General features: G+C 43.3%; 1 protein-coding gene across 5 annotated transcripts in view; it reads left to right on the top strand.

Annotated features, from left to right (window-relative positions):
* The first annotated feature begins 1,240 nt into the window (after positions 1-1,240).
* The window catches only part of HIPK2 (homeodomain interacting protein kinase 2), a 170,242-nt gene continuing 148,841 nt past the window's right edge, over positions 1,241-22,641 (top strand). For 2 of the 5 annotated variants that reach the window (XM_035127474.2, XM_060279919.1), the window contains exon 1: positions 1,945-2,631. In XM_035127474.2, coding sequence (XP_034983365.1) covers positions 2,532-2,631 — 100 coding nt within the window. In that variant the 5' untranslated portion in view covers positions 1,945-2,531. Of the gene's footprint in view, positions 1,842-1,943; positions 2,632-3,690; positions 20,952-22,641 lie in introns of those variants that run through there. The other 3 variants (XM_035127475.2, XM_035127476.2, XM_060279920.1) reach the window with 3 other exon arrangements.

Below are 22,641 nucleotides of genomic sequence, written 5' to 3' on the forward strand. Positions count from 1 at the left end.
GGTGGAGTTAATAGCTAGCTTCTTTGATTTACTCACTTAAAAGGGTACACAATGAGAATATATATATATATATATATATATATATATATATATATATATATATATACATACAGTCAGTGGCATGTTGCTATGCAAATAGGTTCTGATTTGATAGAGTGATTTTATGCTTTTAAGATCACCCAACAAAGCCCTTCCTGAGGTCAATCTGGGTCCAGTTTGTGTGAAAAAAGTAGTTGCACTGTACTTGGGAGACCTCTATAATATCAAAGTTCTTTATAGAGCAAGAGGAACAGAAGGGCTTTTGCCAACAGCCCCAGGAGAATGTCCTGAAGACAAGTTACAAGAAGAGAGTTGGCAGTGCCAGGGCAGAAACGGAGCGAAAAGGATGGATCACTTAAAACGAACACAGGAGGGGGCTCCCTGCCTGTCATTCTCAATACATAAACACTCTTTTGATGCGGCTCCTTTCAAAGGGGGAAGAAAAAAGAGCCATGGAAGCAACAGTGTATGTTTATCTCAAAAATGCATCCCATAAAGATATTGTTTACAGCAAACCACATTTTCGAAATAGCAAAGAAACAACAACCTAACTCATTTTGTCAGTAAAACAAGGCTGTAAAATGCAAAAGACACTTATTTGAAAACGAAAGAGGCATGGGCAAAACACAAACACCCTGTGTTGCAAAAACAACAACACCACAACCTATTGTATTTGTCTCCACGCCTTGTAAACCGCCCTGAAATCCAAGAGGCGCCATATAAATATTTCAAATGAATAAATAAATGCTGCTGCTGCCGCCATCTCCACAGCCCATGAAAATCACGCTTAAATTCTATGGTATGCCTGGCGCTTTGCAAAATGCGCACAAGGGGGGGGGTCTCTGCCCCGGGCAGCTTACGTTGCCAGCAGCTTGCCTTCCGACTGGAAACGCCACACCTGCCTTTGCATCCTGAACTTAAGGAGAGGCAAGAGCCCGCTTCTCCAACTTCTATTCTCTTTCCCCTTTTTCCTCTCTTTCCCTCCCGCTCCCCCCTCGCAACTCCTCCTCCTCCTGATTGAAATGTGTTGTTAAACAAGATCCCACATAATCTCAGCAGAGGGTGGGTTTTTTCCCCTTCTCTCCCCCCCCCCATGCTCCTCTCTCTCTCTCTCTCCCTCCCTCCCTCCTTCTGGGAAACTGCGATCCGTGCTATCGGCACTTGATTATTGTGCAAACTCCCTGTGCTGTTGCTCGCCCGCCTCTCCTCCCCTTTCCCTCCCTCCCTCTCTGTCTCCGGCTCTCTCTGTCTCCCTCTCCCTCTCTAATGCAACTTTTGCAGAAACCCCCCCTCCTCACACACGCCCCACCACCGGCAGGCGGACAGACATGTTGAGCTGAGAGCTTAGGGGGATCCCTCGAGTCCCCCCTCCCCACCCCCCTGAAAAAAAGATCCCCAAGTCCGGGAGGGGGAACCTCCAGCCGCCCCCCTCCTCCCCACTTGACCTGTTCACTGTGCATCGAACCCCCAACCCCCACCCCATTTCTCCCTTCTCTTCCCCTTCCAACCCCCCCCCCAACCAAACCCCGCATCTTCTGTTTTCGGCTTTGCTGCCGGTGCGACGTTTCTGGTTTTTCTTTTCTTTTTTTATGGGGGGGCTCGGTGGGTCTTCCGCCCCCCTCGACGGATTGAAAGCGGCAGATATGCAGGAGGCTGCTGGCCGCTTCGGCTGCTCGGAGAGACACAGGCTCAAGATGGCAGATTTCTGTTGAGTTTAAAGGGGGGGCTGAAATCCTGCTTCATTTATCTTTCGTTGCCATGAATAACAGACATCCTTGCACCGATGGCCCCGATGTACGAAGGTAAGGGCAGACTTCTTGGGTCTTTTTATTCCTCTTCCTGCTTAGACATCTCTCTCAGACCCAGGCTCCTATTTGTTGGGGGGGGGGGTTGAAAGAAAACAAGAAAAGGGGAAATCAAGCTAAAAGAAGAGGGGGGAGAGTGAGGGGAAAAAATGATGACCACCGATTTGGCACCAATAATTATTATACAGGAGTGCAATTGCTTGGAAAGGAGAGATGTCACATAGCTCCCCTTTGTGTGGTGCGCGTGAAGTATATCTATCTATCTATCTATATCTGTATGTACGCATATTACTATTCAGACCAAATTGCCTGGGGTTTTTAAAGAGCTGCTTGCTGTCCCTTCTCCCCTCTCCCCGCCCCCTTTTGCGATGGTCTCTTCGGTATTTCTCTTCCTCCGATGGCCGAGGGGACTGTAAATGCAAAATGCCCCCTTTCCCCAGCCGGTCGTGCCTTGCAAAAAAAAAAAAAAAAAAGTCTTAATTCAGTGCCGGCTTGGAACAATGCAACTGACAAGGCTTTGCCGTGGAGTCGCCGGTGGTGTGTAGAATTTACATATAATATATAAAATATAATATAATGCGTGCCCACCCTCAAACAGAAAAGCACTTTGATTTTCGAACTCTTCATCTTGAAGTCTATTATATATAAAATAATACCCTAAAGGTGCCGCGGTGTGTATGGTTTTTTATGTGTGCTTTTCTGCTGTTGTGCAAGGCTTTGCCAGAGACGCACCGTGCTTGCATAGTTTTTGAAAAAGCAGAACGAAACGGGGAAAGGATCCAGACAGGTATATTATCGAAATTACGTATCGGTGGATTTGGCCGTGTGTCGGGAGAGGCTTTTTTAAAAAACAACAACAACGTATTTTCTTCCCCAAAGACAGCTGGGTAGTTCTTTCAGTTTCAAGCTAAAACAAGCCGGGGTGAATGGGTGGGACTGAGGTTACGGAGAAGTGTATGAAGTTGGCTTGCCAGGCGCTTTCATTGGAATCGAAACAGAGGAAGAAGGGTTGGTTGCCCCCCCCCCGTTTTGGGTTTTATTTTGCTTTCCCCCCCCCCAGCCAAAAAGTGTAATAAATAAATCAGCCCGGCTTAATCTGAATCACTTTGCGCTTTTATAACTCAGCCCTTTCGCTTCGCCTTGGGGGTTGGCATTGATTAAAAAGCGTGACATAAATGGGGGGCAAAATTATTATTACTATTATCTATATTCAATAATGGCCTCGCCCGATCCTGTTCATTAGCAAAGAGCTGGGTTTCGCTGCAAAGCCACGGCGAGTCTCCCCTGCCTCTCTCTGTTTTGTGCGTGAAGCAGTACGGTACTTTTTATTTTTATTCGTGCGAGGAAAGAGGGCGATAAAACTTACGGGAAACCAGCGCAGTTGGGAGAGCCGGGTTTCCTCCGCACCCCTAACAGCCGGTTTCCTCGATGTTGCAAAGTTGCCGATCTTGAAGGCTTGATGGCATCCGGGGTGGTTAGCAGCAAAAAAAATAAAAGGGTGCGAGTCTGGAATAGTGCGACGTCTCCGTGCGTTTTGGGTTGCTGCTAATGAATTAATGTATTTATTGTTGCTTTCGCGGGATATATACAGTATATATATATGCGCATGGACATGGATAGATTTCTGCGGAAAGCAAAAACTGTATGATTACACACACACACCCAAATTCCAGATGGCGAACCTTTCAGGTCAAAAGGTAACCACTGGGGGGAAAGAAAAAGAAAGCAGAGAAAAAATAATAATTAAGTATTCAGCTCGCTTGTCTCCATAAAAGGGGAGACTGGGGGGGGGGAGCTGCTGTTGCTGGAAGAGTCCGCCAGTCGAGAGTGGCATTTATATGATTAAAAACTGTATTTGGGGGCGCGCGGGGGGGGGCATAGTCTGCAGCAACTAGAACAGCCTGGCGTGTTTATAAAAAAAAGAGAGAGAGAGGAAAAGGTTTCTGTTTAAATACCTCCCTAAAGCGCCCTCTACTGGACCATTGGGTGGCAGCGGTCTACTCTAGGAAAGAAAGTTGCACGTGAATGGAAAAGACTGCAAGGCTGTTTTGAATGGGCAGGGATGGGAGCAGGTTACTGTATTTTAGATCGGCGTTTTTAAAATTATTGCGTATTTCGCTTTCACTCCTCCCTTTCTCTCAACCGCTCAGGGGGGGGCACTTTAATCTCCCTCTCCCTATTTCCTCCCATTTTGCAAAAGTAAGGTTAGGCTGAGATAGAACAAGAGAGAGAGAGAGACTGTGACTGGCCCAAGGTCACCCAGTGAGCTTCATGGCTGAGAGGGGATTTGAACCCAGGTCTCCCCTGTCCTAGTCTGACTCTCTTAACTTTTATGCCACACTGGCTTTTGGATGCCCTTGGTGGGGGCTCTCGGTTTGAATTACAGAGCCTTCCCCTTTTTGTCAGCCTCATAGCTATTGCTTTGAGGAAGCTATAGAGGAGGACATGATTTGGCTGAATTTGGGCGAGGGACGTGTGTGTGTGTGTGTGTGTGAGAGAGAGAGAGAGAGAGAGAGAAAGAGAGAGAGAGAGGAGAGCGCCTTCTGGATCTCCCTACCCCCTCCCACACCAAGAATTCCAGCATTAGGCATTGGATGTGGCAGGGGTGGCCCTACCATTGAACAGTGTGAGGCAGCTGCCTTATAAAGCAGATGCTTGTGAGCTGCAAAATGTTGAAGTGTTATGCCCCTTCCCTGGGGTCCCTAAGCTATTTTATGGTATCTTATGGTATCGTGAAGGACACTGCCTCATCGCCCATGTCAGTGCCCAGTCCAGGTGGCTTCTGTAGGTGGAACTGAGGAGGACTTCCTGTTATCCCTCTCCTTAGGTTGCAAAATGTCTTCTGTGGGCCCTGACTTTGACCCCAATCCAGAGAAAGTTGAGCCCGGATCACATGTGCCGTGACTCTGGGTGCCTGCATGTGTGAATTGGGCGTCACCACAGACAGAATATTCCTTATCTCCTCCTCTGACAACAGCACATTCACTTGACACCACTTGCCGCTGCTCATTCAGGTCCGGTTCCTCGATGCACGCCGATCACTTGCGTTTCCTACTCTTGACGAGTGCATGGCTGATGCCAGGAAAAAGCGCCTGTGTTTTAGATGATGCAAGGAGATACAGAAGCGGTCTCTGCCACGGTCCATTCTGACATGCAAGCCATCCCTTTGCCGTGAATTGGGCCCAACAAGTGCAGAGAAAAAAACCCGGATGCCCATGTATATATGAACCAGCCCTTGGTCACTCTTGAGTCATGATGAAAACTAAGGGAAGGCTAGTTAATTAAGATTAGCCAAGCTTGTTTCATTGATTTCAATGAGTTTCATTCATGAGACATTGGAAGCCTTACAACTCTAGTAGACAGCAGGTTCTCCAGGGCCTTGGGCAGAGGTCTTCCCATCACCTGCTAACTAATCCCATGGAAGCTGTCACTTTGCGTATGCAAATCACGTGCTTACCACTGAGCCAAGGCCCCTGCACATATTTGTCACTGGATGTGGGCCCTTTTATCCAAGTCCTGCTCTGCCATTTCCTTGCTGCTCTAGTCTGGAACTGCTTGTGTTCCCTCCACAATGCTTATGCTGTGCTTGTGCTAGGACTGCTAAAAAGAGAGACTGACGATTGATGCTGGATCAGTTCACTTCTTCTACAGAAGGCATACAGAAACAAGTCTGCTGGGATGAATCAGCCAGGGCCATTTCCTCAGCAAAAGTGGGCTGCAATTTAAATTTAGGAGCGGAAAATCTCCAGAAATTAGGCATGTAAATTGCGGCTGCTTTCTGCACCATGAACAAGAGTTTAACCTTCAGTGTGATTCTTAAATGCTGCTCAGGAATATGCCTCTCATCTGAATATTCTTTTCAGGAAATCACATGACTTATGGGAAATACTAGACCCAGGCTTGCTCTTTGGTTTTTAGTCTTAATTTGTTAATATTCCACATGTTAACTTAACGCAGCAGCAAAAGGGGGTGTGCTACAAAATATACACCTACAGCTAACCACATTCTTGATGATTTTCCTCTTTTAATACATTTGTTTCCAAAAACTACATTTGGCACATTCACACATTACATTTTCTTGGTAAATGCCTTTCAGTTTACAGTATACTAAAAAAAATGTTATGTGTGAAGAGGCCCTTGGGAATCACAGTATAAACCTGGGACAGGCAACCTGTGGCCCTCCAGATGTTGTTGAAATACAGTTCCCATCGTCCTTGACTAATGCCCTTGTGGGCTGAGGCTGAGGCTGCTTGGAGTCAACAAAATCTAGAGGTTCCCTATCCCTGGCATAGACTGTTACTGCCTTTAGAGCTTGCAGTAGTAGGTCTTCACCTGATCTGCTCCAAATCATACGGACCATGGAGAACAAAACAAAACCTTCTGTTTGGGGCCGCAATATAAACAGTCTTAACATTAGGAAAAGGGCTTGGAAGAGAAACCCTACAGGTAGACCCAACAATTAGTATAAGTACAAAACCCTCAGCACTGCAGTGCTTCGTTTCCCTGAGCATAGGAGCACATAGAAGTCTTTGGATAGTTAACGAAGCATTCCAATATTTTTAACGGTGATCACCTGCGCATAAATGAACCATATCTTCTCGCTTTGCAGATTAGCTAAAAATGCATGTGCAGTACTATGTGCTTTGGCCATTCTTACAGCAGCATTGTAAGGTAGGCAGGAATTATAATCCATATGTTTGAGATGTGAGGTCTGAGGCTGACAGATTGTGACCTAAGGGTGCCCAATGTGTTCATCGTTGAACTGAGCTTCGAACGGGGCGTTTTCAGCTCACTCCTGTTAACCACTGTGCTTGAGGCTCTGCCAAACCACCCTCTTTGCTTAAGCCTGATCAGATACTTCCACAGCCTGCCAGTGAGGAAACATGCTTACTTGCAAAGGCAGAACTCTTAGGATGCCACATGCAAGTTTCTCAGGTTGAAATATTGCCCAGATTCTACCTGAACACATACTAATACCTTAAGGAATCTTGATGGCCCTGAAGGTTTAGGCCAAAGGGCCTCCAGCTCCTCCTCCTGTTCTCACATTGGCCAACTGGGTACCTATGGCAAGCCTGCAAGCAGGACCTGAGTGCAAGTTGTGATTCCCAGGAACTGGCCTCGAACAGAGGAGGTAGAAGCCCTTGCCATTGGTGGTTTTATCTACCATGAATTTGTCTAAACCTCTTTTAAAGCCATGGAAGTTGTTGGCCATTGCTTACCTCTTGTGGGAGCATCTTTGCCCAGAGTGCTAAAATCCCTGCAAAATATTAAGGATCTTAATCCGCCTTGCATTAAAGAGACTGGTCAACTGGACATTGATCGCAGTGAAGGATTTATTTCCACCATCTCCTTCTCATCCTCCTCCCTATATTGCAGATCATCACATCCTTTGGAGCTGGAGCAGGAAGAGCTGTATTTTCTCATTACAGACGATGTTCTAATTACAACGAGACTCCTTGCTTCTCAGCTTACTTCCAATAACAAAAGTTTTTCAGTCCTAGCTCCTCCAAGAATCAGATGCTGCTAGGTTTCTGATGTGTTGGATCAATGCTATTCCCAGCTTCTGTACATAGCAGAGCAGAACTCCTAGAAGGCTGGTATCGTCCCTGCAGGATGCCAGTGCTGTTAATTGGACATGTTAATGACAGTGCTATCGATAAAAGGTGGATGAAATCTGGAAGAAGCCACCTTTCCCCAGCAATCTTCTGTTTACACACAAAGGGGGCTGAGTCGCTGTTATTTTATGGGCCCATTATGCCAACCTTTTTTCTTTTTTTTACTTTTTTAAAAACAAAGTAATAATAATAAATAAATAAAAATAAAAAGGTGTCCACCGTCCCCAAGACCATTACATTATAACTATCCAACCTCCCAAAATTTCAATACTTCTTGCGATGGTTTAACTCCTTTCCGTTTTAACAGTGCAAATTATACAAATACCTCCCATATCTCCTCAAAATCATTTCCCCTGAATATTCCCTGTCTTACCTTATTAGCACATGTTAATTTATCATTAATGGCTATATCCCACACCTCTTTATACCATTCTTCCATTTTATATTCACCTTGCCCCTTCTACTTCCTAGCTATCAATAAATTTGTGAGCAAGTCCTTCATAGCCTGAGAACCTTCCACCCCATCGTAAATCGATAACAATGTTACCTCTGGCTTTCGGTCAGCTTTAACCCAGTGATTTCTGTTATCTCCTTAAACACCCTTTGCCAAAAAAATTGTACATATTTGCACCCCTACCACATGTGAACATAAGTCCCGGTTTCCTGGCATCCTCTCCAACATTACACTGAATATTCCTTGTTTATTTGATTTAATCTTATTGGTGTTAAATACCATCTCCATACTAATTTATAGTACAGTAATTTTCTTTTATAGACAACATTTTCAAAGTGTGTTTCTCCCATATCACCCCCCCAGCTTTGACTATTTGCCCTGTTGTCTCCCCCCCCACCTCTTTTAATTGATATTGTTGATCCTCCATTTCTACTATTTCATAAATTTCACTGGTTTCCCCTTTTATAACTATCTTTTCTTCTTTTTCTCCCCTTTTAATAATCTTTTGTTTTCAAATTTTGTATATTCTTTGCAGTTCTTGTTTCCCCTTAACCACTTCTTTGTCCATTGCTCCAGTAGTATAAAGTTAAACCAAGTTATTTTACTTCCTGTTGGAGTTTTTCTAATTTGTTCTTTGCTTCTCATTTTCTCCACCCATTCATTTATTTTTTGTATTTTCTTCTCTTTTGCTATTTTTTCAATTTCCTTTTTTAAATATACTGGGAAGTCTTCTATCATCCCCACCGGGAATTTACTGGTATCAATTTTCCTTTATATTTCGCCCGTATCTCAATGATGTTTCTTAATACTGTAATGGATTTTCAATATTCTGCCAGCACTGCCTATTTGGTTTGATAAAAAAATATATTCACTAACTTCTCCTTCATTTCCTGTGTATCACTCTCTAACCATTCTAACTCTTTTTCTGTTATCCTGTCTATGATATATTAATTGATTTGCTATATAATATAACTTTATGTTGGGGAGACCCAGTCCACCTGTTTTCTGGGGTTTATACCATCTTCTTTTATTAATTCTAGGTTTCTTATCCCCATTATAAATCATACCTTGCCAACCCTTTATCTTATGTCTCCGATATCTTTATTGGTAACATTCTAAATAAAAAAAATATTCTAGACAAAATTTTCATTTTAATTATCGCTATTCTTCCAAACCACGAAAGCTTAATTTTCTTATACACCCCCCCAGCTTTTCCTTAATTTCCGTCTTTAATTTGTTATGGTTCTCTTGTTCTAAATTTTCTAAACTGTGCAGAAAGGCCTTGAAATCCCAGATTACTGTTTCCCATCATCTCTGTCCTTTAGCTATGCTGGCTGGTGCTGATGGCAACATCTGGAGAGCAAGTAGGTTGGGAATGCAGACTTGACTCTGCAGCTCTCCAAGGTCTCAGACAGAGCTCTCGCACAGCACCTAAACAAAGGAAACTAGTACAATATACCGAGTCACACAGTTGGTCCGTCCAGCTCAGTACCGTCTCATCTTCAGGAGCTGGTAGCGACTCCCCAGAGTCAGTGTTTTCCCCCTAGACCTTGCTGGAGATTCCTGTGATAGAACTTGTGACCTTTAGCATTGCAAAGGAAGTGGTCTACTGCTAAGGTATGGTCCCTCCCAACAGTCTCCTGTGCAAACTGCTTTGTTTTAGGTGGCAAGCCAGTCTTGGTAAAAGCTTAGTCTTGCAGCCTTCTGGGTGCGATGCAGTTACAGTACTTTGGTGCAATTGGAACACAATTTCATTTTTCTCCAGTTCTGGACAGGAACTGGCAACAGTCTATGGATATAGGTGGCTATACATTTGAACTGTGGAAATATGAATGAATGAGAGAAATGAGGCTGTTTTAAGAGAGGAGGATCTATACTGCAGTTTTTGGAAACAAAGGAGGATTCCTAAGTTTGCACCATAATTGAACTTTGTACATTTCAGCTGCTAAGGAAGACTTGCTGCCAAAATGTGTTCAGCTGATGTGTGGCCTGATTTTATAATCTAATAATTCAGTATTATTAGATTATACAGTTATAACTTTATAGTTTAGGTTTTTTTCTTAGCTTATGGAAATTGTATGTTGCAGTTGTTACTGCTTTTGCAATAACGAAAGCTTAAATCAATTGTTATTGTAATGGGATTTGTTATTGATCCCCGCACTGAATTTCTTTGGGTACACACCTTGCAGTAGCCAACAGTTGCAGAGGGAAAATCAGTCTGGCTAAAGCTCAGAAAGAGTTCAGGTTTGCAAGAGAGGTTAAAATTAATTTTAAAAAGTTTCTTCAGCTATGTCCGAAGTAAGAGGAAGAACAAGCAAGTGGTAGGTCCTCTGTGTGGGAAAAACGGAGAAATACTATTGGGTGACAGAGGAAAAGCAAAACTTTATAAATGACTTGGATGAAGGAATTGAGGGGATGCCCATCAAATTTGCAGATGACACCAAACTGGGAGGGGTAGCTAATGCAACAGAAGAGAAGAATCAGAATTCAAAATGACCTTAACAGATTGGAGAACTGGCCGCAAGTTAGCAAAATAAATTTCAATAGGGACAAATGTACGGTTCTGCACTTAAGCAGGAAGAACCAGATGCACAAATATAGGATGGGGGACACCTGGCTTACTAGCAGTACATGTGAAAAGGATCTAGGGGTCTTGGTGGACCACAAGATTCATATGAGTCAACAGTGTGATGCAGCAGCAAAAAAAGCTAATGCTATTCTTCAGAAGTATAATGTCCAGATCAAGGGAAGTCATAGTCCCACTCTATTCTGCCTTAGACCCCACTTGGAATGCTGTGTCCAATTCTGGGCACCACAATTTAAGAAGGATGTTGACAAGCTGGAACTTGTACAGAGGAGGGCAACCAAGATGATCAAGGGTCTGGAAACTAAACCTTATGAGGAGTGCTTGAAGGAGCTGGGTATGTTTTGCTTGGAAAAGAGGAGACTGAGAGGAGATACGATAGCCAGCTTCAAGTTGCAAGAAAGGAGATACCGACTCAACATTCGAAAAAACTTTCTGACAGTAAGAGCTGTTCAGCAGTGGAACAGACTCCCATGAGAGGTGGTGGACTCTCCTTCCTTGGAAGTTTTTAAACAGAGGTTGGATGGCCATCTGTTATGGATGCCTTAGCTGAGATTCCTGCATTGCAGGGGGTTGGACTAGATGACCCTTGGGTCCCTTCCAACAAGATTCTATGATCAACCACAAACCCAATCCCCATCAGCTTCAACAAAGTGTGGGGATAATAATCCTGCCTTTCATTAAAGGGCTGCTGTAAAAGCTGTAAGCTGTGTCCAACCACGTTGTATGTTTAGTAGGGCCATTGAAGTCAATGGACCTGGTTAATCAGGTCTCTTCAGTGGTTATACTCAGAACAGGAGCAACATTGCGTATGTATGTGAAGCCCTTTGCACATTTGAAATATGCTCTGTAAATGTTAAGAGCCATTACTAAAATAATATTTGTCTGTCTGTTAAATTTATAACCTGCCTGCCTACCAAATGGTGTTCTGGTTGCCTGGAGCCCATATAAAGCAGCCATGAGCCGGATGTTTAGGTAAACAGGAGCTCTCTTTACAGAGCAGGATGTTGTTACAGGGCTGCGTGGTGGATATGCAATGGATTCAGATAATCGGGCATTTCTGATAAATGGTCTCTTTTTCCCCCCTAAAGAAGGTAAATGGAAGGGTATAAAACAGATGCAGCAAAAAATAAACCGGAAATGCAAACTGAAGCTAATAGTGCATGCTTTGGATTTTTAGTTGCCTTATTCTTAATCAAGAGCTGAAAATATATTGGCATGATGCAGCAAGTGTGGGGCAAAATCCAATAGGCTTATACAGTACTAGATGATCACAATGGCCCTTTCAAAATCAATAGGCCGGTTTTCAGTAAAACCATTTTGATTTACATCAAGTAGGACAAAGCGACCCTTTGCACATAACCTGAGAAGGGAGGGGCCTCTTGCAATATGCTTCATTTACCAGCTCTGTACCTTGTAGTCATAGATAGAGGAAATTTCCATTAGTATAGGGAAATGTTTGCTACAAGGAACGGGAAGAGGGACTTGTTTTATGAAAGTGAGGAATTTTGCTGTCAAGAATAGGAAGGAAGCACTCTAGTTTTGCACATTTCAATATAGGTTTGCTTGCTTTGTTTTTTCTGTATTTACATAGGCCCCCTGTGGCCATAACAACTTACAACGATTGTTCTCTTCCGATACAAACACACAGACACACGCATGCACGCGCACAAACAACTGGGAAGGAGGGTAAGGGCCTGTTTCAGCAATCTAAATGATGGTTTCACTGAACCAGGGTTAGGGCAACAAACCAGGATTAGTACTAACCCTGGGTAAGTGGTATGTTTGCATCAACCTAATAGCTTCCAAAATGTACAGTATTTTAAGTCACGGTTGCTTTTCAGTCACAATGCATTATGCTTCCCTGTTTTCTTTCTCACACACCCATATTGTGATGATGAGAAACACTTTCATTGCTACAGTATGCAGGTGTGTTCAGCAGAAGTTGCAGCTTTTGCGCCTATTTTGGGATTCTGGCACATAAAACTTGTTCCACTAACATTGCTGTGAGTCTGGAGATATTCCAGGCAGGTAAACTCTTTTGAATCCAGACGGAAGTTCGGTGAAGAAAATCTATGAATACAGCTTTATGGCTACCTAAGAGCAAAGAGTTCTGTTCTGCTTAAGTCTCATTCATTGTATAAAGAGTTTCAGAAGGACTTGAGTTGCCTTACAAGTTTCTGGTTGTCTTTTGTCTTAGGGTGAGTTTCAGCTGTTCTTTGCTAATCCAACCAACCAAGCACAACTTGGATTCAGCCGCCTTCTGGGCCCTGTGGGTGTGTCAGGGGATGTCTGTGTGCTTTAATCTTTGTATTAGAGACAGATTATTATATTATGTTTTAGTTTTGGCATCTCTCTCTCTGGTCTCTTTCTCTCTCTCTCTCTCCTTTGCTTACTGCTTCTCCTTGACAACATTTATTGCGATGTGCAGCATATTTTTAGCAACAGTAGTCAGTAGGCTTGTATGTGGGCGGCTTGTGGAATTAATACCTGTAATTTCTGTAAATTGTGCAAAGTGCCTGACATTGGCGAGATGAGAGATAGGACTGCCCCACTTCCAATACATGGTTTGACTACTGAGTATTGTAGGGTTGTATGAGTCTCTAAACCTGCCAAGGCCCAGGTTAGAGGTATGGGCTCCCTAGTAAAATATTTACATAAGGTCAAAATGAAGGTCACTTTCAGGAAAGATAGCCAGTGTGTAGGAAGCCAAACTTAGATCTGGAAAAGTAGATTCAAGTTCCTACCTTTGGCTGTACACTAACATGAGGTCCTAGTTAAATTACTGTCTGCATTCAGACTTATTTTGGACATAATAAACCAAGACAAAAAAAGAGCCTTTTAGGCAACACACACAGCCCCTTTACACAAACCAGCAAGCAAACCAATAAGTCTTCCACTTATAATTTCCCATATTTTTCTGAACTGGGGAATTACGGTTAATGGCTTTGAAACAAACCAGGATATGAAGCCAACTTAAAAGCATGGCCTAAAATCCTGGCTTCATCTGAAGCCATAGTTACCTGGTTTGGACAAAATGGAAAGCTATAGTTTATGAAAGGCTCCCCAGTTTGTTCACTTGCCACAGGCACCCAAACAGGAAAACAAAGGGACTCTGTGTGTGGCCAACAGGCTATTAAGCCAAGATAGGATCCTCCAAATGTGAACACTATCAGTTTAAGATGTCCACTTAACAAAGTTAAACAAGGTCAACATTAATAGAGGCTAGAAAAGATGAAGACCAGACCCAGCAAACGGGAGCATCATAGTAAGAGACCAGATTTACAGCTAGCCATTATCTTGTACAGATGCAACCTTATTCCTGCTTCTGCCTTTATTCCTGCCTTGTCAAGTCATGGGGTGTGGGACAGAGAGCCAGCTGGATACTAGAATGTGCAATAGCAAAGAGATTTAACTGATTTTTAACTAGATTTGCAGTGTCATAGTTTAAATAAGCACTGTACCAAAAACTCAGGTGGTGCTGCTGCTGCTGCTGCTGCTGCTGCTGCTGTTGTTGTTGCATTGACCTTCTGGCTTGCCACATTCATAAACTTCAGACAGAGAAAACATGAGGAAATGTTTCTGTTGTCCACCGGGAAGTCCCTGCATTGCAAAACATGATAGACGACAATAGGAAGCCACTTTCGGCTCCAAAGGAAGGGGTGTAGCTCAGGGGTAGAGCATCTGCTTTGCACGCACAACGCCCCAAGTTCAATCCCCGGGATGTGCAGATAAGGCTGTGAGAGATCTCCATCCGTAGAGACACTACTGAGCTAGATGGACCAATGGTCTCATTCAGTATAAGTCAGTTTCCCGTGTTCCTAGAAATATAATAGTAATAGTAACCATCCCTTCAGTTCACTCAACACTAACTCCAAAACATGTAGTTGCTACCCAGACAACAGGTGAATCCCTTCTAGGTATTACTCATGAAATTTACATACAGAAGATTCTCATTTAAAAGATTTGGAACTATAATTAGGAGCCTGATGCTGTAATTTAGTGAAAGGAAAGAACACACGGAAAGGTTAAGAAACCGAACACATTTAAAGAACAGTCAATGAGGAGACAGAATGGAGAGACGAAGCTCTTTCTCACTCCGAACTGTACAGCTCAACAAAGTTGTCCATACTTACCCGAGCGCCATCGAACACAGTGTGACTTATTCTGAGTAAACATGCAGGCAGTCACTCTGCGTGACAGTAAAGGCCTTAGTACGATACACATTTATTTGGGAATAATCCCCACTTAACTCACAGGGAGTTACTTCTGAGTAAACAAGCATAGGGCAGGATTTTTTTCAATGAATCCGGGGACACTTTTAAACTTCAATGGGTTTTGTATAGGGGCTGATTTCTAAATCCAGGGACTGTCCCGGGGAAACGGGGACGTCTGGTAACCTTAATATAGGGAAGATGTTTCCTTGAACTGAATCTGTGCTATGAAACCTTATGTCTCCACATTAAGACATGCAACTGGGAATCAATTCTTATTAGCCCTATGGGAGAGGTACTCTGAAAAGAGTAATTGGCTGTGGAAATTTCCCGCAGCCAGTTTTCCGAAGTTTATGGTTCCTGCTTTGAGTGTCAGCTTGTCTAGTCTGTCTTTCTCCACAGTCACGTAAGTAAGTATCTGATGCAAAGGCATGTTATTTCTTTCTATTTTAAAAAAGTTTAGTGTTACCCTTTCTCTTTTCACACAACAACTTGCAACTCCTCTCAACCACTAGTTAAAATGAAATAAGGTAGAAGCACAGGTAATTAAATTGTGGTATTTGGAAATCTGGGATGGGAAGCTCTCCTAGCAGGTGAGAAGGCAGCTAAAGGATAGATTTTTTAGAATAGTGGTATCTATTTATAATATACTTACCATAAGTGCACCTCTATGCATGCCTCCTCAGAAGTAAGCCCCATTTAGTTAAATGAGGATGGTTTGTATGTAAGATTGCAGTCAGCACCTTCCCACCCTCCTGAAAAATATAGAAAATTTAGAAATATATATTTTACTAAAGGCTAAGATGAGCACAAGGAGGAATATTTGTGTGGTGCTTCAATAGTTTTGCACCAGAGCTGCTTCCTTTTTTTGCTATATATGGTTTGTTTATGTGCTGTGCTTTATTGCTGGTTATGAACTTTTGGTTGCAATTATAACCCACTTTGGGACCATCTTGTATGATGGATAGAAATTTTTTAAATAAAACAAAAAAGTGAATTCCTATCGTGGATTTCATTGCATCCATACAAATTTCCATGCTGGCAAGAATAGCCTGAGACTGAGGGCTTATCCAAACTTCCCTTTTCCCGCTCTTTCCAGGCACAGCCCACAATATAAAGCTCTGTGTCTGAGTGCCCTTATTTTATTTTATTGCTTTTGATTTTTTCCCCACGAAAACACGCTCTTTAAATCTCAATCAGAGCAAACGTCACTCAGTGGAAAACCCAAAAAATTATTTGCTTCAATTCAGCTTTAAAGAGTGTATTTTTTTCAGAGGCAAAGCTCAGGGCAAAATGATAATAAACAACCACACTCAGACATGGAGCGTTAAAATGTGGACTCCTTCCTGGAAAGAGCGAGGTTGAAAGGTAAGTGTGGATAAGCCCTATATGCATTTTTCTCCTGTTACATGAGGTCTGAAAGCACACTTGTCAGCAGAGCTGTGAATCACATAGGGATGGAAGGAAGGAAGGAAGAAAAGTTTTCATGATACTGAATCCGCTCCAGCAGTGTTACTTTGCTGCAGAAGCTCCCAAACCTCTCATTGGCAGAAACAGATACCGGGTTTGAATTTTCCGTATGCGCTTTGTCTCTCCTAAGTGCTGGTGGGTGAAAAGAGTTCCCATACAAATGTGACGCAGTACTTAGTCATGGAACAGAAAGGTGCACAAAGCATTTGTGCACACGGGAGTAATAAGGCTAAGGAAATAACTGGTTTCTGGAAAATTGCAAAGCACTTCTGACCGAGGCAAATGTTCGAAACACAATTAAAGTTCATGGCACAAAAGTGCTTTTCTGTACAGAGTTCCAATCTTGGGTTATGCAAAGCCTTTGGTTTGTTTCCCTCTTAATGCTTTGGGTTTCTGAAAGATATGTGCTCTCACAGCTGTTTGTAGGTGAGTCCCTCACCTCCCCAATTTATTCTTCCTGTCTGTTCACGGCATCCGTAATCCTCGCTGCCTGACATCACAGTTGTTTCCGTAGCAACAGATTATGATACTGGAACAAAGGATAATGTCAAACGAGAGGAGGGAATAGGTTACAGTATTTGTGTGTGGCAGTGCATGATAATAACCCTGTATCCTAATTTATTCCTGGGACGGGTCCCCTTTCTATTTCACTTTTCTGATAGGAAAGAAGTAGCAACAAGACCATACATTTACTGTTGATATCTTCTCTTGCCAAATGTAATTTAACTCAATTGCAACTCCAAAGTTATTATGTACTACTTCTCTGGATAGTTAGTAATTCATAGGGACCTCAAATTAAGTCTCGGGACTTTGTTATTCATGAAATAACTCAGGAGCTGCACAACATTTACTTAATTTATTGCCAGAACTACAACTGGACAAACTGCTGTCTGAGGTATAAGCTTGCCTGGCAGTTGTTTAACTTTGGGGTTGTTTCACATGGTCTTTTTTTGGACGTACATGGAAAACTTTTCAGATTTACACTTGAAAAGACAAATTAGGAAACCCTTTATCAAGTCAACTGGTAAAGGTAAAGGGTAAAGGGACCCCTGACCATTAATTAGGTCCAGTCGCAGACGACTCTGGGGTTGCAGCGCTCATCTCGCTTTACTGGCTGAGGGAGCCGGCGTACACCTTCCGGGTCATGTGGCCAGCATGACTAAGCCGCTTCTGGAGAACCAGAGCAGTGCACGGAAACGCCATTTACCTTCCCGCCAGAGCGGTACCTATTTATCTACTTGCACTTTGATGTGCTTTCAAACTGCTAGGTGGGCAGGAGCTGGGACCGAGCAACGGGAGCTCACCCCGTTGCGGGGATTCGAACCGCTGACCTTCTGATCAGCAAGCCCTAGGCTCTGTGGTTTAGAGCACAGCGCCACCCACTGAACCCCTGATAATATTAATCTGATTAGGCTAGTAAAATAATAGACAATCACTAACCTTACTTAAGCATTGGGGTGGAAGGATAGCAAAGAGTACAAACATGGTGGAATAGAAATGATTTTACTGCTGAAGAGGGAGGGTGAGAACATGCACATAGAACTTGCTCTTTGTGTCACTCACAGTTGGAAGAAAAGCAGGTAAGGGGCAGTAGCTTAGTGGCTGAGGATGTGTTTTGCATGAAAAACGGGCCCTAATTACAACCTTTGCCATCTACAGGTATGGCTGGGAAAGATATTTCACTGAAATGCTGGAGTGTCATGACACCAGAGTCCAGCAATGACTTGAGTTGGGGTCTTTAGTGTTGCCGGCTAAGGAACCAAACCAGGTTCCTGACTCTGAGCCTAATGCTGGTGAAAAGGAGACCATTGAGGCCAAGGCTGGCAGTACCACCTGGCCCAGATATCACAGCACAAGGGTCTATAGAACTCAAACCAGAACCATCATGCTACCCTAATGCTAGCTGGTTGCCGTTAATTGTTTCTTTGGCACACTTTAACTTTCTTTGCATTGTGCCCATTGAGTTTTTCCAAGTGCAGGTGTGAACTGGCCTAGTGTTGAGTGACTCCTTAGAAGTCCTAAGAAGTTAGAGATTTCTCAATGTATAGAAGTGAAGGAGGAGCAAGACGTAATTGTCTGTTTTAGCCAGCCAACATTTGGAAGCGGTTTTGAACAGGTTTACTTACTACCTTGCTTTTAGAGACATTGGTGGTAATGGGAGTTTTCCTTCCCATTTGTGTAGCGATGGAGGGCAGGGAACAATTATAGTAGAAACCCTGGTGGAGACGAAAGTTTAAGCTTCTCCTTAGCCTTTTGTCACAGCATTTATATTGCTTGGGTTCCTCCGCCCACAGCCTTTTGCATTTTTCTAAAGTGCACCTTAAATGTAAAATATGTTTAGTGTCATGTTTAGTTTGGCAAAAGATGGAGGGAGTTGACTATGAATAAATGGAAGTATGCAAGTGAAAGCTGCCTTGGTGGTGGCTTCATGTCTGTGAAACGGTTTTTTCACTGAAGTATGTTTCTCCCCAGCTCTGTATTCTTTCAGACACCAGGTAAAAACTCACCTTTTGGCCAGGCTTTTAGTGGCTGATGGCTTAAGTCGTTTTATGGGGTTGTTAATTATGCTATTTATGAGAAATTATTTTTTGTTTATTATGTATCCCCCCCTCTTTTTTTTGTAAGCTGCCCTGTGACCATTTTTGGTGAATGGTGTTATACAAATGTCTTGAAATACGTAAATGGAATTGAAAAGACAATATCTCTCGAAGGAACATTTTACTCACAATAATAATAATAAAATTAATGGTCTTGTCTTATAAAATTGCTGCTGTTTTCCTAAGAAACAATTAGCCTTTGAATAGGGTTGCCATACCATTGAAGAGCAAAAAAGAAGACAGTCAGAGCCACTGCCAGCCTGAGCTAGGGAAAGAGGCTTGGGTTGGCAGCAGCCTCAGTGTGCAGAGTAGCCTGAGGCTGAGAAACCGGGACGTTTCCTTTAAAATGTAAAAATCCGCCCAGATGGGCATGTTGGTCCCCAAAAAGAGGACATGTCTGGGATTTCCCGGACGTATGGCAACCCTACCTTTGAATGAAGGCAACTGGCCAGAGCAAAACCCAATTTAGACAGACATCTGATCCTGATTTCCGTTTGCAAACCTAAAACTGCAGATGTAGTAGATTTGTTGGAGCTGATTTGGTGTCTATTTTTTATTCTTCTTAACAACACTGAAAGCTGAGGAATCTGAGATCACAATATGAAGCTGTCTTATACCAAATCAGGCTATTGGTCCACCTAGCTTCCTATTGTCCATATATGTGTCTTGTATTGATCAGTTTGCTCCCCCCCCAAAAAAAACCTCAGCAAGTGTCTCCCAAAATTTAGTTTCTGCACTGGCTGTTTTAATTTACTTATTTGGAATTAGATTATTTCACTGCAGAAGATTTATACCATGCCTTTGGATTTAATAATCCTGAAACCAGCTTCCAGTTTCTTCCAAACGTGTGTGTGCGCGTGCACACACACACACACATCCTTGTAGAACTCAGCAGCTAGGGATGGGAACAAGACTTGAATGAGTTGCTCTGTTTGTTAGTGGCTCTGGCTCCACCTACTGCTTGCCAGTCCCATTGGGGACCCACCATTACTGCACACAAACATGCCCCAAGCCCAAAAAGCCCAGCAGCCATTGGCTGATGGATGGGGGCGGAGTGTTCTTCCCTTTAGCTACCCAGTCCTGGGACAACTGGCAGTTGGCAGGGAGGGAGGAATTGCTCCATCTCTGGCTTATGGATGGAACAGGTTGGTTTCCCTTTTGCCGTGATGTTCTTCCTGGGAGGCAGTGGGATGCAACCCCCACGGTGCAACCGAAGCATGAATCAAGTTATTTCCACGTTCTCCGCTTGCCTGACAAAATGTGGATACCCTTTAATTCTTCATGTTGACGGGCCTTCAGTCGCATAAAGGAATTGATTAACAAAGCTGTAGGATGCGAGAGGGAACGAAGGAAGGAGAGGGAGAATGGATATAAATGTAAGGGTTTCCTCCTCTGACTTTGCGAGGAGGTAAAAGACAAATGAAGTGCCTGGAGTTAATCATAAAAAAAAAAGCCTCAGTAGCTTGCCATTTGTTTTCATATCATCTCGTTAATGCCTGACAATGCTAATAGTCAAATTCCTAGGATACCTATGTCATCTCTTCACATACCAAGTAAATTACTTCTTAGCAGGGCTGTAGCAGTACATGGCACTGATGGGAACATTTGTTATAAATGACGGAGTGATGGGCAAAAAATCTCAAATTACTTCTCACTGGGCTTGCTCGCACATGGACGCGTTGAGCACTAGTGTTGGGGGTGAAAACGGCCCCCTCCATTTTGCAGAGCCATTTGACGAACGTGTGTGTGGGGCATTTTGAGAGATTTTGCTGGAAAGGACAGGGTGAAGATAAATGCGTTTTTCAGGAGACTGGCTTACCATGATCAATACTGCACATGGAAGCAGAGGGTTGCAATCCTGTTTGCGCCGGTAGTAAGGGAGAAGCTTTGCCATTTCTCCAGGTGGTTGGAGAAGAATCGTAGAATTGCAGAGCTTGGAGGGACTGCAAGCGAGCATCTGCGCCCAACCCCCTGCACGGCCGGACTCCTTTGCCCAATGTGGGGCTCAAACCCATGACACCCTGAGATGAAGAGTCACTGAACCACTTAAGACGCAGCAATACAGCAACATTGAGAATAGCCCACGTGATAGCACAGTGTGATTGTCAATGGACCAGTTTCAATAAGGGACACCTGCCAACAGACTACGGGTAAGGAAGGAGGTTCTGCCAAGGTGAGAATTACAGGTGTCGGCATGCAGGGAACAGTGGCCTTCCCTTTTAATATTACCAAGCTGCTGCTATAGGGCAGGTTGTGTTTGTGAATGTTCCATCCAAGCCAGTTTCAAGAACGTTCTGAGTTAATTACAGGCTACTCTCGGCATTTATAGTAGACTGACAGGGCCTTTAGAGTAGAGTTCTCTCCTCTCTCTCCTCTCTCTCTCTCTCTCTCTCTCTCTCTCTCTGTGTGTATGTGTGGAGCACAATATATTAAAGTCTACATCTGTTCCCTTAGCATCCACTTTCTTATTTCCCCCATGCCATTTTGACAACTCAACGTGATGCAGCTCAACAAAAAAGTGGTAAAGAACACCAACATATATACCTGTATAACACACTGCAATGAAACAGAAAAGAATGGAAAATAGAAACACTGAGAGGGTTACTCACAAAGCCAGGGATTGTGTGTGTGTGTGTGTGTGTGTGTGTGTGTGTGTGTGTGTGTGTGTTGGGGGGGGGAGAGGAATCTCAGCTCTTCCACCTGGTTACGAATCTTCCATAAGAGCTGGTCACAAAAGGACTTTTAACATTCTATCCCTGTTCCCAGAGAACTCTGGGAAGAGTACGGCGTAGGGCGTCTCCTAACACCTTCCAGCACCCTTAACAAATTGCACTTCCCAGGATTCTTTGGAGGGGGTGGGTTGGAGAACCCATTGCTGATTAAAATGGTAATCATCTTGCAGATATATCTCTACTGTGCTGTTGCTCTTCTTTTTCCATTTCGTCTTCTATTGTTCTCCTTTGATTCACAGTCTAAAAGACACAACAAGAAAATAAAAAAAGAAGGGGGAGGGGAAGCAAACAAACTCCAGCACAACTTCTTAAAGTTACAGTCCTTTTAACAACCAGCTAGGATGCAGCAATTCTAGGTGATGGATGAGAGAGAAGGAGAGTCAAGGCAACTGGTCTCTCAACAGAATTTGTCCTCTTATGGCAACAAATTTATCAAAATATTATAATTTTGTGGGTGAGCTGCCCTTTGCTGTGTTGTTCAGTGTAAGCAAAACATGTCAAAAATGAAGTTAGGTTTTTCCTATTATTCATGTTTTCTCTCTCAGTCCCCAAGACTTGAAAAGACTTGAAAAGAGATGGGTGGTGGTGCATTTTGTTTTTAATTCCATTGCATTATTTATTTAAAATAGCCATTGCCTTCCTTTCCATTTAAAAAAGATGTCCAAGGTGACTGGCAACTTCATCACAACCAACAAAATCTAAATATAATAGCACTCGTAAAAACATGGGAAAGATAAGAATGCAGATAAAGGATGGGTCACAGCAGATGAAAAGTCAAAGGTTTACATGCAGTGAATCTATTACATGTAGGCTCATCATAGAATTTAGACAGATATGCTTGTTGTTGTTTAGTCGTTTAGTCGTGTCCGACTCTTTGTGACCCCATGGACCATAGCACGCCAGGCACTCCTGTCCTCCACTGCCTCCCGCAGTTTGGTCAAACTCATGTTCGTAGCTTCAAGAACACTGTCCAACCATCTCGTCCTCTGTCGTCCCCTGCTCCTTGTGCCCTCAATCTTTCCCAACATCAGGGTCTTTTCCAGGGAGTCTTCTCTTCTCATGAGGTGGCCAAATTATTGTAGCCTCAGCTACAGGATCTGTCCTTCCAGTGAGCACTCAGGGCTTCTGTGA

This window comes from Zootoca vivipara, chromosome 10 (assembly GCF_963506605.1).
Source record: "Zootoca vivipara chromosome 10, rZooViv1.1, whole genome shotgun sequence".
NCBI lineage: Eukaryota > Metazoa > Chordata > Lepidosauria > Squamata > Lacertidae > Zootoca > Zootoca vivipara.